The sequence below is a fragment of the Cyrtonyx montezumae genome, unplaced genomic scaffold (genome assembly GCF_038088225.1).
Source record: "Cyrtonyx montezumae isolate F1298 unplaced genomic scaffold, pur_monq_1.0 scaffold_4, whole genome shotgun sequence".
In the NCBI taxonomy this organism is placed as follows: domain Eukaryota; kingdom Metazoa; phylum Chordata; class Aves; order Galliformes; family Odontophoridae; genus Cyrtonyx; species Cyrtonyx montezumae.
Window position 1 is genome coordinate 3,803,754 of NW_027072045.1, and position 15,355 is coordinate 3,819,108.

Genomic DNA, 15,355 nt, shown 5'->3' on the forward strand with positions numbered 1-15,355 from the left:
TATGCTGTGGTAGGATCTGCTACGTTTTAGCACCTGAGGCCGAAGTAGCTGCCTTATTGCTTTGTATTTACTGTAACCTGTCAGGGTGTGATCTCTGCCATCTGAGGAGGTCACAAAGTCTATCTTTATTGAAAAGTCAGTCTTCAAATTTCATTCTGCTTATTGCTCTTCAAAATGTGGAGTGCACCATTTAACCTTGACTGTATGCAGACTCCTAACTCGGACAGATATTGGTTATATTCAGTGTCTTAAAATACTTTGAGCAGAAGCTGTAGATGGGACAAGTGTTGACGATATGTGGCAAATAGTAGGCACGTATAAGAAAACTGATGTCTTTTGAAGACAATCAGCAAGCCACAGAAGTAGATAGCAAAGACAGGACAGTTTGTGTACAATGGATATCTCACAATTGTACCTCAGCTTAACTCATGTTAAGCGTGGTTTCAAAATGATTTGAAAAGATGTGGAGTTGTTTGGTTTGGTTTTTTTCCCCCTTTTTTAATAAGGACCTAAATTATCTCATACTTAGATGTGCAAAATGACATCTAAAGTTAGTTGTTTAGATGTTTTGTAAACAAACACCCTAGAATAGACATTAGTGTCCTCCCAATGCAATGATTTAAGATACAGCCCTAGGTTGAGGAGTCTTTTTTTCTGTACGTATATATTTGAAATGATTGAAGTGTGTTTCCAAGCACTGCTGCATTCCAGGGCTGTTAGTTTGCTTGTTTCTTTTTCCCCTTTCCCCTCTTTGAGTGCTAAAGTTGTCACAAATTCACAACGTTGTAAAGTAGTTAATATGAACTTTGGATTTTTTGGTAGTCGTATCCTGGTTGGCATTTGGTATGATGTTTTAGTATCACAGCCACCACAATGATGATATTTGAAATCAAAACCACAAATGAAAGAGTGTAGAAGCTGTATCGTTGCAGGTTGGGGGTTTCTTCAGCATCTGTCCTAGTGAGGGATTCTGTACAGAGAGAAAAGAAAGCAGAGTGTTCAGAGCTTTGAGCACCATGTCATTTCAATCACAACTTGGTAAGCATTTTCTCAGGTGTTTTTCTGAGGGGTCGACTTGTCCTGATAAAGTAGTCCTGTAGTCCTGAAAAGTTTCTGCCAACCATCATTGTTGTTATCTTCAGAAATAGATAGGTGGGAGATACTTTGCTTAATTGAAGCTGTGCCAAAAAGAAGTGACTTGTGGTTCTTATCCTGTCTCTGCTGAGAGCTGACACGTTGGTGCTTGGTAAAGCTGAATATTTTTCTGTAAACGGTGAAAAGTGCTGTGAGAATGAATCTGTTTTATAATACTTTGAATGTGATCCACTTGAACTTGAAACCTTTTCACGTGATGGATGTGTGCCCAATTCCTGACGTATGGGTGCAAATTTTTTCACTCACTGGAGTATAATGCTAGAGTTTAAAGGTTAATAATTATTGAATTTGTTACTATTAGGATTATGACTAACAGTAAGTTACTGTGTGTAGTGCCTGAAAGTACATGGCACAATGTGCTTTTCTCAGGTGTAGCTTTGTGCTCAATAAATGCTACAGATGAGGGTAGAGTGGAAGTTACAGTACAAGCTTGTTAAAATACCCTTTTAATATTTACTAGAGTGTTCTCCATTAGCTCCCGGTGCTCATGTAGACCACTGTAAAGCAACCTGCAAATCATGCTGTAGATTGTCATATTGGGGCAGGAAAGCTCAGCTGTCTTAAAGTCCTGTAGCTCTCATTTTAAAGCATTGTGCGTCAGATTTTTTGCTCCATTAGAGGTCCTTTCCACTTTTTTTTTTGCTCCAGTAGGCTATACATACACTGAAGGTTTAATCTAGCATTGTCTTTTATGGTTATCATCTGGCATAGGGTTTCTGTAGTAAGTGCAATTGAGCGGTAGAAGATAAAAAAAGGTTTTAACAAAACCTGATTATGACTGGGGATGTTTGATTTTTAAAGTTGTTTTATGGCTTGGAGAGATGAGCTTAATTCCTTACAGTTTTCTTCATTAAAAGAAAACCCCTGCATTTGTAAGCCTGAAATCTCTTTCATTTTATAACCCTTTCCGAATGCATAGTCGACTCCTGCACGTGCTACTTTTGTAACTAGCAGTCTAGCAGTGCTTATTTTTTGTTAAAGACTTGAATGCAGAACCCCACTGGGCTGCCAGTTTGAAAAGCAGCGTTCTCACAAAACACAAAGCTGTTGAACCCATTGCTCTGATACCAGGTAGGTCTGAACTTCTGTAACTCACTTATGTCATTAGTGGAAATTCATGTATCCTTCTTACCTAGATGCTCAGCAGCTCTGCGATCTCGTTTCAGGCGGATAGGACCTACTACAGCCTTGGTTTTCCAAGTGTATGAAGAAGTCTCTCTCTTTTGCCTGGAGACACAACCCTTGGTACAGCGAGAGTCCACGTTGTTGCTGTCACAAATTAAAACATCACACTGGAGATAAACTGATGGAGCATTCCTCAGGAACCTGAAGGCGTTAAATTTGAATCTTCCATAGTGCTCCAGGGGTGGATAGGTTACCACAGTGTCATCTTTGTTACAGCTGCAACAGAATTTAGAGAGCTGTTAAAGTGATCACATCCAATAGTCACTCTTGCTCAGTGCTGCTGGCACATATTTTTCCTGGTTCCATTTAGGTAATGCCTTTAAATTTCTATCAAATTTAGCTTCCAACCACAGCCTTCTCAAGATAGTTGGAGAAGAGACAAAGGTAAAAGGACTACAGCTGACATACAGGTTATATTTTCTCACGTTCTAGGAGACAGTCATAAAGTAATTCAGAGTCTTACCCACTTCTGATTAAGTCATACGTTATTGATCCGAAATGAGACTGTGGAGATGTTGTGCAGGTATCAATGAACACCAAAAGGTTTGGGTCAGTGGAATGAAGGCTGACTTGAGCAAAGAGAGTTTGGTTCAAGTCTACATAATATGGGGACTCGAGTACAGGGCTGGAGAATGAGTCTGAATCATAGAATGACATGCTAACATTGTATCTTCCCACAGAGGTTGTGCTCTGGATTATATTGTTTTCTGTTACATAAATGACTTCTGTGGTTGAATTGTTTTCCATGATGCATTTTGCAATGATCTGTACGATCTGTTTGCGGGTGATGATGTTGCCACTCTCAGAGAGAGTTACGATGTTGGTGTAGGTGATGCTCTGACCTTCATCCTGTGAAAGAAATGGTGAGAAAAGCTCAGTTCTGATTACCCAAGAGGTGCACTTGAAAGCAGATGTGTTGAATTCACAAAGTCACTCAGGTATGTGTATCAGAGGCTGAAGATACAAAGTATGTTGCAATCAAAACAGCTACAGTCAGCCTTCTCACTCCTGTTTGTCCCACTGAATCAAAGAGTGCAGTAAAAGGAATGTTGCATGTTGAAGTAACAAAGCTACAGTTCAGTCAGCCTTGTCTAAACAATGCTGTTAACTAGCTCTTAGGAATCTTGCTGTCACAGGACTTTTCCCTTCCCTTGTGACTTGTGTCACTTGCAGAGAATGGAGTCGCATGCCAAACACTGTTTCTTCTGAATACCTGCATTGTGCAGGGAATGAACTGTAGTACAGAAATGTTTGGAATTAATTAGTTGGGATTACCCCAGGTTTCCTTTGAAAGCTTCACTGATCATTAGGTGCTACCAGAGAAAAATATTCTTTCAGCTTCAAGACTGGAGACGTGCAATTGGATGAGCTATGTGAAAGTAAATCTGTTAGCTTATTCACATCCTATCCATAAACCGTTCTGATCAGTTTCTGTCATTCCCAAGCTAGTGCTGGCTCATACATATCACTTTTTCCTCTCTTTACCTTCTTAATTGTTCCACAGCTGCTTAATGGGAAGGAAAAGATCACTTGATCTGTTACATCTGGCCTGCAGGATGGGTCGTTCAGCTGCAGGTGAGTTTCGTTATAGGCAAAGGAATCCAGGTAAGCCTTGCTCAGGATAATGCTCATTCTGTCTGAAGAGCATGTAAGGGATGCTGCCAATGACAAAGAAATTAGAAAACCAAAAGTTATCACAGAGTGTGCTGCGGCTGTTTCTCACCCAGTCCTGCTCAACACCCATCCTTGAACCTGATGCATCATTCTTCATTTGTCAGAGCCTGAACCTAAAAGAGTCCATGTGCGTTTGAGGTCACGTAGAATTTCATGCTCAGCTCCCAGAATTTGCTGGGCAAGCAAATTCATGCTGAAATTTTAATTTTAAGCACAATAATGTGATGAATTGCAGAGTTGATAAAAGGGAAAGGGAATCAAAGTGCTGGTGCAGAGTGGGGGAGAGGAAATAGACATTTCAGAGGCTGCCCTTTCTACCTCAGTTAATAAGAAGACTATTGTGATCAAGGCTGAAGCCCTCAACTTTACTGCATTTGTTACAGAGGGGAAGATTCATATGTGAAAATGAGAAACAAATTCCAGCTCATGGCATATACACTCACTGTTGGGCTCTGGGGGACTTGGCAGGACGCTGGTATAGCGAGCAGAAAATCCTCTGTAGGAGTTGGCATAGTCTGTAGACAGCACGACTGTCATGGCATTTGAAGAAGATTCAAATGTGGGCCGAGAAACACCACATGCCTTTCCAATTAAGCCAGTGTTAGTGGCAAGGCCATCATAGACTGCCACAAAATCAAATTGGCAGTTTTGATCTAGTTCCAGGCTATAGAGAGAAAAACATAATTACTATACAGGGAAGCCTGAGAGTTCCCTTGGTCCTGAGACTTTTCTCCATGCACAATATCAATTGATGCTACCATCCCACTAACTACAGGGGACCAACCTTGATAAAAAGCAATAAGGGTTGGGATAACCCATAAATGACATTTTAAAACGTGGCCTTTAGGTAACAAATGTCTGGAACTGTTGGATTTAAATTCAGATCAATCACGCTCGCTTATGGCGACTCGCCAGAAGTTCTTACTGCCTGGCTCTGCAGGAGCTATGGGGTAGAACAAAGGGATTTGCAATGTGTTACCATTACTTTCTCATAAAAGTCAGCAGATCACGTTTGCTTTCAGTATATACGGATATTCTGTAAGCTTACAAGCTTATAGAATATCTGTATTCTGCTTGCAGTGTTTGAAGTAATGCTTCTAAACGGAAGGAAAGAAGAGTAATGGTGTGTATAAATATCTACTCACAAAAAATCCTGAAACTCTAAGCTTATCTTCGAGTTTTTTGCAGCTTCTATGTGCCAGACACAGTATGTCAATTCAGGGTAAGCTGCTGGGTAGTTGGGGCTGGTAAATGTGCCACTGGGATCAGTTAAGCTTCCCCCACAACCCGCAATTGCTGAAAAGAAGAGCAGACACATTAATTAACACAGAGGTGTTAATCTTTGCCTTTTGAAACTTTGCCTTCTGAGCCCTCCTTCAGTGGTACAGTTCAAATGGTATTTAATGACCTCATTAAGTTCCAACTTACTTGTTTCTGGTGAGAAGAAGTAATAGAAGACAAAGAAGTTCCGTGTGAAAGCCACAGAGTTTGTTGTAATGAGAAAAGTGAGACTGTTTGAAGAAGATTGGAACACTGGGACGGCATCAGTGTTGTTACATACTTGTCCAAGAAGAGGTGAATTGGATGAGGGACCATCATATATTTTAATATTTTCCGTTTCACAGCTTGAAGAAGGATTAAATCTATTAAAAACAAATGCAAACAGAACACATGAACATCCAGGTTCCTCAGAGTCCACAGCACAAACTCAGTGAGCATTTTACTGAAGGAAATACAGAGAAATATTTGGAGGCAGCAATGTCTTGAGCTGAAATTAAGAAATTCAGCCTGGCTGTAGCGAGATTTACTTCAGTATTTTTCTATGCTCTGTTTTGATGGAATGAAGAGCTACCCAGACTGCTGGGGGGAGATACTTACTTAAAATACGAGAAGATGAGCCTGATTGTTTGATTTTCACTTCTTTGAATGTGGTAGGCACAGTCTGCATTTGATTTGAGTTCAATCTTCATCGCTTTGTTGAGGTTGGAAAACGAGGTGCCACAGCGAGGTGTGCCTGTTGGGGAACAGCAGCACAAACACCAGCTCAGCAAGGCCTCATCCTGCACTGTGCAAACCCTGGGACAGTCAGTCCACCACGGGGGAGGCAAGCAAAGCATTGTGCCATTTTGATTTTTCCTTTCTACTGTAGTAGTTTATGAAACTTGAAGAATCAAATAGGAGAAAAGTATTAGAAAATATTTTTTCTCCTCATTTTCATGAATTGCAGGGAAGGTTACAGAGGTGAAGCCAGTGGCAAAAGTGGAAATTCCAGATGACACAGGACACTACAGCAGCTTTCATTTGCAAGGTTGGTGGTTACAAGCACCTCAAGCCCCATCTTCCCCCTTTGCCTTTTTCCTGAGGATCTAATTCTGGGTTTCAGCCCTTTACATGAAAGTACCTGGGGACCTACGCCCAGGGAATCAAAAGAGCTTTTCAGATTTGAGCTTCTGAAGGACTGTGTGTGTGATTAGTGCTGCCCACAATTCTGGTCCTCCATCTCAGAAAGGATACAGCTAAAGAGGGAAAGCTTCAAAAAGTGGCTGATGTGGTACCAATACTTCATTACCCCACAGTCACTGCAATGCCCAAAACTCTTTTAAAAAGCAATGCTTTCCCAGTTAAGTCACTTCAGTCCTGTTACTCCAACACAGTATCAATTTATAAAAGCACATTTCCATTCTGGAGAAAAAATCTCTTCAAAGTTAAGTTCTTAAGATAAAATGTGCCAAAACTAGCCATATATTGCCACTTTTTTTTTAATTATTATTACAATTTGTAGCAGTTATTGTCACACTCAGGTGTTGATGTTTTGCAGCAGTACACTAAAACAAGATGCACTTACAGGTACGTTTGACATTTTTCTCTTCAGTTGCCTATTAAATAGCTTGTGCAAAAACTAACTTAATTCCACAGAAAATAATGTTATGTTTCATACCCATGAATTTCATCGAGTTGTCTTCAGCAAGAGCCAGGGCAGCCAAGAGAGGCAGCAGGAGGAGCTGTCTGAGCACCCACATTTTGATGGCAGCTGGGGTTAGCAGCTGAGGGTTTTCTGCCTTTTATACCTCCTGCTATTTCATAATCATCTTGTATTACGTGGTATCGCGGGGGAAGGTCTTAGTCTCTCTGTTCCTTTTTCCTTTTAAGAGATAGAAATGAGAAAGTTAACAGGTGTGCCTCTTTTTTTTCCTTTACACGTGCTGCATGGAAGAACTTTTATTATGCTTTCATCAGCTCCGAATCTCGTGGTTACAAAGCATGTTTTTCTCTTGGTTCATTGAGCATCTGTTCAGGTGTGCTGACATGAACAGAAATGGGCTGGGTGGGACGGGCAGCCACATCCAGCATTTTGGTCAGAGAGGGCTCCATAGTTCCCACCTTCCTCTTGGCACCTCTCCCTTTGATTTGCACTGGGCAAGTCAGTGTGTCCTGGTTGAAGATTCCTCAGGTTGTAAAGTGTCATAACAGTGTAGTCCTGAGAAGTACTTTCCTGTTGCTGAAGCATTTGTGTCTGGACATAGCCAGGATATTGTTAGCTGTGATTTAGCAGAATAGAATTGCACTGCAGATGCTTGGTAAGTAACACTAGGTTTCACAGTAGAAACCCCAAGAGCTCTGGTTAGAATCATCATCGAGGTTGGAAAAGCTCTCCAAGATCCCCAAGCCCAACCCATCCCCACCATCCCCACTAACCATGTCCATCTCCGTGGCTTTTGAGCTCTTTGTCTTTCCTGAAGGACTGAAGCTCTTTAAAGCAGAGTATTTCCTACTGCAGGAGCAGATATCAGAGCTTCCATGGGCTGTGATGCTGATAGTGCCACAGATGGCCTTGTCTTTTGGCATGTGCCTAGCTGGGTAACTGGGAGCTTTGCTGTGGGAATCTTTCCAATGTGAAGGGGTGCAGCTGTGCAAATAGGTTTCTTTAATGTTCCCTAGCAAAGGCAAACTGCAGGGCAGATCTTCTTGAAACACATCCAATGCTTCTCTTTTATAACCATTTCTTTTTTGTATAAAACCAAATTTATTCCTTTTATATGCAAATATTGAAATGTGATGCATCTGTAACGATGCTGCCTTTCTAATCCCAGAGCTGTGCCTTCCTTAAAACAATCCTCTATATGGTTTTTAACTGCCTTTAAGAATTCTGAATGTAGCTCTCTTCCTCAGGATGAGATATTTATACTTTTTTAAACGTGGAATGGAATCATGAAATCATTAAGGTTGGAAAATAGCACTAAGATCATCTAGTCCAGCCATCAACCCATCACCACCATTCCCATCATCCTGCATACAAGAGGTATGGAATATGTTTTGTATCTGAACTCCCTTTCGATTCCAGAAATACTGAATTTACCTTTATAACCTTTCACTTCTTGAACCCACACACATATTTGCAAGATGCTAACACCCACTTTGTATGCATTTAAAGTAAGAACTGGTGTATGAAAGCCAGCCCAGGTCACTGCTGTGTCCAGCAGCACTAGTGGCTGTTGTGTATTAGTACCTATGGGCTGGTAGGCCAATTCTTGGGAATTTCATGTGTATAGGGAAGTCCTCCTGCCCTGTGTTTGCTCTGAATGACCTGGAGCGCCGAGTCTAAGCATTTTTATTCCATATGGAGCATCTCATTATGAGTTTGAGTAATTTGCAGATATTCACTGTATGGAAACAGTATTGGACTTGGAAATGCTTTTCTCACCCCAGCAAAGCTCACCATGTCACCAAAATTTAATTCTTCTCTTTCCTGTAGTATTCTGTAGTTGACTTTCGAGATATTTTTCTCTATTATGAACTAAAAATTTTGAAAATTACTATTTTTCCTTTTTATTTTTCCCACTGTCATTTCAAATAGAGCGATTTAACATATTGAGTTACAGAAATGTGTTCTTGGTGCAAAGTGGTATAATTTGAACAGATAGTGAAAGTAAAGGGATGAAACAAATAAGTACCATGAAGAAAATAAAGATCTCCAGCAGTGAGAACTAACTATGTGAATAGCTTATAGGTATCTGTGATTCTGTGATCACAGATGATATCTATCTCTGGGCACGCACAGTATTTCTCCAAATATTTTTGAGTTCCTATTTAAAATAATTGCTCGGGCTAAGAGGGATCCTTATTCTTGAGCTCATAAAGCAACACTGCTGCTTATATCTGTAAAGCAGGTTGACAACTCTTGAATTATGTGGGCTATGTGGTACTATGGGGAGAACCAAAAGAGGGGAACTGTCTCTGTTAATAAAAAAAAGCTGATCCAGTTACAGTTTATCACTGAGTTTTTACTGAAGTTTAGATTTTTACACATAAAATCTATATTCTATATTCTGGAATATAGATCCAAAAGCCTGAAATTAAGGAACACAAGCACAGTTAAGACTGAAATACCATCAGATTCACACCCCCTTGTAGCTATTGTTAGAATTTATTAGCAGGTGTGCAACCTAGTGATCACATATATAAGTGATCAACGTGATATTGTAATTAGAAGAAGTGTTACTGGGGCTACTGTAGTCTGGAGACAATGATAATGACGTTTTTGTTTTCATCACCATCTCTTGTGCTTCTCTTGCCTCTCCTTATACAGCCCTGGTAGCATCGGGAAGAGAAGTCGTATCTATTACACACCACCATTTTGCACTGCAGATGAACTGATGAGTATCTGCTGATGAAGCTGGGGGCTCTGAATCGGAACTGGACAATCCTGCGGTCTGGTGACAGGTAGCTCCTATAGGTTGGGTCTCTGACACACCTGAGAAAAGAAAAAGGGAAAAGAAAGAGTACAGTTATCACACAAAAACAGTCGCGTGGTTAGTCATTTGTTTTATTTACAAGCCAGTTCCTTTACAAAATGTTTATCCTTGAGATTAACCACAGTTTATAGTGCAGGGCTCCTGAACACAGATGCAGTTATACACCAACCTACGTATGTAACTTCTGTATAAAGTGAAACGTACGTAACTATCACACATGTATGAAAATATATGAAAGTAAAACATCTGTTGGAATTCTGAGTGTGTGAGAAAGGGCTGTTGTGTAGCCCTGTTATCTTTACTCCATCCTTTGTCTTTGTAAAAACTATGAAGAAACAAACCCGTATCCAAAATCAAACACATAAACGAGTGCTTCACCCTGTGCAACCTGGTCTAGGGAGCTGCTTTGGCAGGGGGTTGCACTGGATGATATCTGGAGGTCTTTTCCAACTCCTACCATTCTGTGATTTTTGCCTAATTTTTATTAATAAAATGTGTGAGGTACCCTCTGATAATCTATACCAATTTCTCTTCCTTAGTGGAATGCAATGGTGTAATTAAGCATAAAATGACAACTTAAAAAGCTGTGCTTGTCCTAGTAGCTAGTTCATGTAGAATCCAGCTGCTTCTTGCTAATGGATAACTCAATTACATTATAGAACTGTGGCTCTTGGGTGCCTCTATTTCTCATTGCCCATTTTGCCTCGATCCCACGCAAGGAACTGCTATGAAATGGCCGTGGGGACGTTTTCCTTACCCTCCTCGTATTATATCAGATGCCACAGTCGTAAAGTCGTGAGGATTTGGAGAGACCACGCAGGTGTCTGTGAACAGCATCAGGTCTGGCTGCGTGCTGTACAGGGTAGCACGGACAAACAGATCCCGGTTCGGCATCACGTAGTACGGTGCCGCCCTCACTACGTTTGAAAAAGACGGCGAATCATAAAAGGCAAACTTGACAACAAACTGATTAGATGGAGTTTCCCGGTACGGAGGCTGGATGGCGCTGGGTACTGTTTGGGCACCAGCACTGTTGTGCATTTTGCAGGCAAAGTTTATCAGTGAATTTCTATTTCTGCTGTAGAAGTTGCCAGAAACGGATCCTTCCACTGTGTTGGAGTAAGTGATGGCTCCATGTGATATCTGTTGAAACAACAGTGAGTTAAGAGCTGCGGAGGGTTGCTGAAACTATTTCCTAAATGCTGCTGGAAGGGGGGGGTGGGGGAGATGCAGGGCCTGGGAGCCTGTGCCAGCAGCCCTGCCCTGGCCACCACGGCCTTGATGCTTGACCACGGCCTTGATGCTTGACCACTGTGGCCTAGATAGCAATGATCATGGCCTTGCTGCCTGGCATCGGCTCTCACAGCTGCAAGGCTGTGAGAAGTTCTGCAGCGTGGTGCCAGGTGAGATAAGAGCTACCATGGCTCAGCTGGAGGGAGGGACAGCTTGTTTGAGAGGGAAAACGGCTTCATAGGGAGGTATAGAGTCCTAAAGGAAAAAAGAAAACCACGACAAAGAAAACAACAGGGAGGCACCAGGGAATGGCAGCTGAGCATAACCAAGGTGTGCTCCAAGGAGCCATGGGGAAAGGACCTTCTCCTCCTGAATGGGACCCTGCCAGGTAAGGCTCTGGGAGTCTCAGTGGTGCGTTGAGCATGCAAATATCCTGCTCATTACCTTGTATTCACCACAGTCAGTGCCTCTTTGCTTTATACATCTAAGCTCTGCCTAATCCACTTGCAGAGTCTGCACAGTTAAAACAGTGCCCAAAACAAGGTGACCTAAAGAGAAAGCATTTCAAAAGGGAAGGGGGGAAAAATGAGGAAAGCTTGCTAGTAATCCATATAGCTTAGAATCAGGAACTTTGAGAAACATGGTTTTGTTGTGGCCTCAATACAGTGTTTGTCAGCACTCCACCTCAACTTCTCAAGGTCCTGGTGTTCACGAAGCCACGTGGTGGCACCCTCCCATCACAAGCCTTAGGAATACTCTCGAGAGCTTTGCTCATAGATGACTTTTGAGTCTGTCCTGGTCCTCACCAGCCTCTGCGTGCCGCAGCCGTTGTACGGTATGCGGAACATGACGTGGTAGCTGCCAATCACAGGCTTGCACGTGGGGTCCCTCAGGTGGATGTCACTGGCAAGGTACCCTCGGGAGTTGATGTAGGATCTCCTGATGATTGCTCTCATGTAATCAGGCAGACAAGTAAGGGTTGCTGGAGGAGAGGAAGTTTGTTAATAAAACATGTTTTGCTGTACAGTACAATGCAGCATGTATTAAATACCGTTATGCTTTACAGATGCAAATGTGGGCAATAACAGCTGGCTGCAATAACCCCTGAGCTGTTTCTTTGTGCTGAGATCCCTCTGGAGGGCACTGGCACACCTGGCTGGCAGCCTGGCAATCTGCTGGCAGATGTTTCAGAAGAGCTCTGCCCATAAATGTAGCAGACATAGGCCAGTCTGTCCCCTCAGTGGTGCTCTGGTGCATAGCAGATACCCCCTGCCATAAACTGCCAGCCTCCCCCAGCTTGCATCTTACCCAGCACAGGGGGAGCTTGGGAAGAAAAGTCATTAAAAATGGGAAGGAAGGAGAAGAACTTACCTTGGCTTGTAGGTACTGGCTTTGGAGAAGCTTTTAATAGGAAAACAAAAACAAGAAACAGAAAATAAGTGAGAGTGAATGATAAAAACGCGTACATGTATGTAATCAGTTTACACCACAATTATCAGCTGAATGCTGACAGAAAATGGTAGAATCAACAGATATGAGGAATGGCGTTTTCATGGACAAAAGATTTGTACTAAGAGAAATGAGCAGGCTTGAATGATGGCGTACTGCTAGCACTACAGGGAACAAGATTTAATTCTGCTTGTTCATTTGTGTTTCAGCACGGAGCCATCTGACTACACATGCACTGCATGGTCAGATTCCTGTACTCTGCCAGTACAAGTACAGATGTGCTGGTGTGGTGTCATTTAGCAATGTGTAGCTAACAGGGCTGGGCTTAAAAGATGTCAGTCTGCCCTCAAGCATTTGAGAGATGATATTTGCAATGTATGTGCAGAACTTCACATTTTTTCAAAAGTTAAATCCCATTGTATGGAACTTCAAGGCTTAAACCAAATACCATTGGAAATATCAGAAATACACAGTGACCTCAGCTTTGGAAAGTGCCAGCTCCGAGAACAAAGCGATGTGGGGAGCTGTGTCAACACATCTGCAGATCACAGCATCATAGCTGACCAAGCACTTAAGCCAGAGTAACACTGCATTGCTTACAAGTGCTGATTCCTGTGTCTTCAGGAGTTGGAGAGACAGGTAGAGTTGTGGAGACTGATGGGGTTGTTGAGGTTCCTACTGTGAGAAAACATGAAAGTTAACACCTGGATCCCAGATACATTCATCACTTGTATGGAAACAACAAGCATGTACCCCACACAAGTTAGGCCAAGGGTTTCTAGTGTTATTTTTTTCTTGCCTGGGGAACTTCCCTGAGCTCTGTTCAAGTGCCTCAGGTTATTTTTCTTGAGGGAATTGGCAGTTTTGTGCTAAGCTTAAACACCAACTATGGTAAGCATAAAGCCATACATACCTGGTGTTTCAAGTGTGGTGCTGCCTGCAGGGGCTGGTGGGATATGAGAGAGAACACAAAAGTTAAAAGCTTCCCAGGGCAGGACAGACAAGATGTGTCTGCAGGGCAGGAACACCCCAGACTCCCACTCACACACTGTCTGCACAGCCCCAGGAGATGCTGCTCCCCATGTGAAGCCACACTCAGCCCTGTGCTGGGGCTGCTAGCAGCTGCTGCAGTAAGAGAGCATCCTGAGCTCCAGAGCAGGGCCACAGCTTGGATGCTGGGCAATATGGAGATCCCAGTGCTGTCTGTGATGTGGGGTTGTCCTGGGAGCGATGTGGTCCAGTGCTAACCCCTGTTTATACTGGGCACATACCACACCAGCTCATATTCCTCCCTGGCTGGGTATGGGAGCCAAGGGAAAGGTCACTAGGGTAAATGGCTACATCCATGGGATTGCATGATCCGAGAGCTGAGGGTGTAATGCAGAGCATCACTTACAGCTGGTAGCGGCTGCTGGTCCAGGAGTGGGAGAGGTGGTTACTGTGAGAGGCAAAAGATGCATTATTGTCTTGCTGATGTTGAGGGAATCAGTGGTTTTGTGCCAAGCTTACACACCACACCACCTGCAGTAAGTGTAAAGCAATACATACCTGGTGCTTCAGCTGTGGTGCTGCCTGCAGGGGCTGGAGGGATATGAGAGCGACCGTGTGTTAGGAGCTGCCCTGGGCAGGACAGATGGCATGTGCCCACAGTGACCATGCATAGCACCCGTGGATGCTGCTGCATCCTGAGCAAAGCTATAAGGACTGTGAGCAGAAGTAAGTACCTGAAGTTTCAGCTGTGGTGGACTCGACTGGGGCTGCCAGAGAGAAAGCAAGAGCCAAGTGTGAGTGGGCTTTACATTATCGTGTGAGCAAAGCAAAATCTGTCAAACCAAAGCCAAATTGACATTAGGTCCTAATTACACCTTATGGGGTCAACAAGTCCAAATGTTGACCTAGGACCACCATGCTCGCTAATCACGACCCCAGTGTGTGCCTGTTCGGCTGAGTGCTGTGAGTTTTTGGGGCTAACAATATGTTAAGGGCTGTAAACTCCCAGAACGTAGATAGCACTGCTGAAGTCAAGAGGAATCAGCACTCCGTGATGGAAAAAATAATATTTGACTGAACCTGAGGTGAATGAGTTGTGAAGTGCCCCATACCTGTTGTTTCAGGAGTGATAAGATCCACGGGGCCTGTTGGGAGAGAAAATAAACACTCGTCAAAAAAATGAAAGCCAGATCATTGGTTATAAGGAGAGATAAGCAGCAGCAACAGCCCATTCCCCCACAGACCAAGACCTCTGTGATGGTTTCTGATGCCCTGGAGAAGCCTGTAGGGTGGTCCTACTGCCACCCTACTGAGGATGTGTCTCAGCAGGGGGCACTGGTGCAGGTGGTGGGGACAACAGTGATTCCATCTCAGCTCCTCACCCAGACTGAAGTGCAATAGGGATTTCTGCTGGCAGCAGAGCAGCATCACCACTGCACTGTATGCTGAGGTGAACAAGAACCTGGAGGATCTGCCAGCCAGCACTGCTTTTAAATAAAATAACTTAAAATAACAGGAAGGAGGAGGTGGCCCCAGGTCACCAGGTGATCACAGGGATTCTCCCACTTGTGTCCATGTGGACAATGTCAGCAAACCCCATTAGCAGCTGCAGCCTTGCACCAAGCTCCTCCATTCACCCACATCCTCTTTCATCTATGGCTTAGGAAAATTAATTCACATTAAAGAAAACAGAGAAGATGAGTACCTGTGCAGATAACACCAGCATCTTCCTTGTGGAAACAGTCATGCATTCCCAGCTCCCTGTGAGAGCACTGCACCAGGAAGGACTCATCCCCTGTGCATTTCACATCGTCCAAGAGGATATTTCCCATGCCTTCCCCAAAAAAGGCATCGTTTTTGGCTGAGATGGCATCTCCGCAGCTCAGCTCCCTGCACACAACCCTAGCACTGTTTAT

At 43.2% G+C, this 15,355-nt stretch overlaps 2 protein-coding genes across 2 annotated transcripts; both read right to left on the minus strand.

Moving 5' to 3' along the window:
- Positions 1-292: 292 nt before the first annotated feature.
- On the minus strand, positions 293-7,034 carry CUZD1 (CUB and zona pellucida like domains 1). The gene is made up of 9 exons (XM_065746391.1): positions 6,953-7,034; positions 5,893-6,028; positions 5,443-5,657; positions 5,160-5,310; positions 4,458-4,678; positions 3,826-3,998; positions 2,804-3,189; positions 2,288-2,556; positions 293-970 (listed from the first exon to the last, which is right to left on the minus strand). Exons 1-9 carry the CDS (start codon positions 7,032-7,034, stop codon positions 795-797), a joined length of 1,809 nt encoding a protein of 602 aa, XP_065602463.1. The 3' UTR covers positions 293-794.
- Positions 7,035-9,346: 2,312 nt separating this feature from the next.
- Positions 9,347-14,610, minus strand: LOC136054906 (deleted in malignant brain tumors 1 protein-like). The gene is made up of 10 exons (XM_065746418.1): positions 14,552-14,610; positions 14,174-14,206; positions 13,998-14,030; positions 13,846-13,887; positions 13,363-13,395; positions 13,050-13,127; positions 12,372-12,401; positions 11,807-11,982; positions 10,525-10,910; positions 9,347-9,766 (listed from the first exon to the last, which is right to left on the minus strand). The coding sequence occupies exons 8-10, from the start codon at positions 11,954-11,956 to the stop codon at positions 9,520-9,522; spliced, it is 783 nt and encodes a 260-aa protein (XP_065602490.1). The 5' UTR covers positions 11,957-11,982; positions 12,372-12,401; positions 13,050-13,127; positions 13,363-13,395; positions 13,846-13,887; positions 13,998-14,030; positions 14,174-14,206; positions 14,552-14,610; the 3' UTR covers positions 9,347-9,519.
- Between the last annotated feature and the right edge of the window lie 745 nt (positions 14,611-15,355).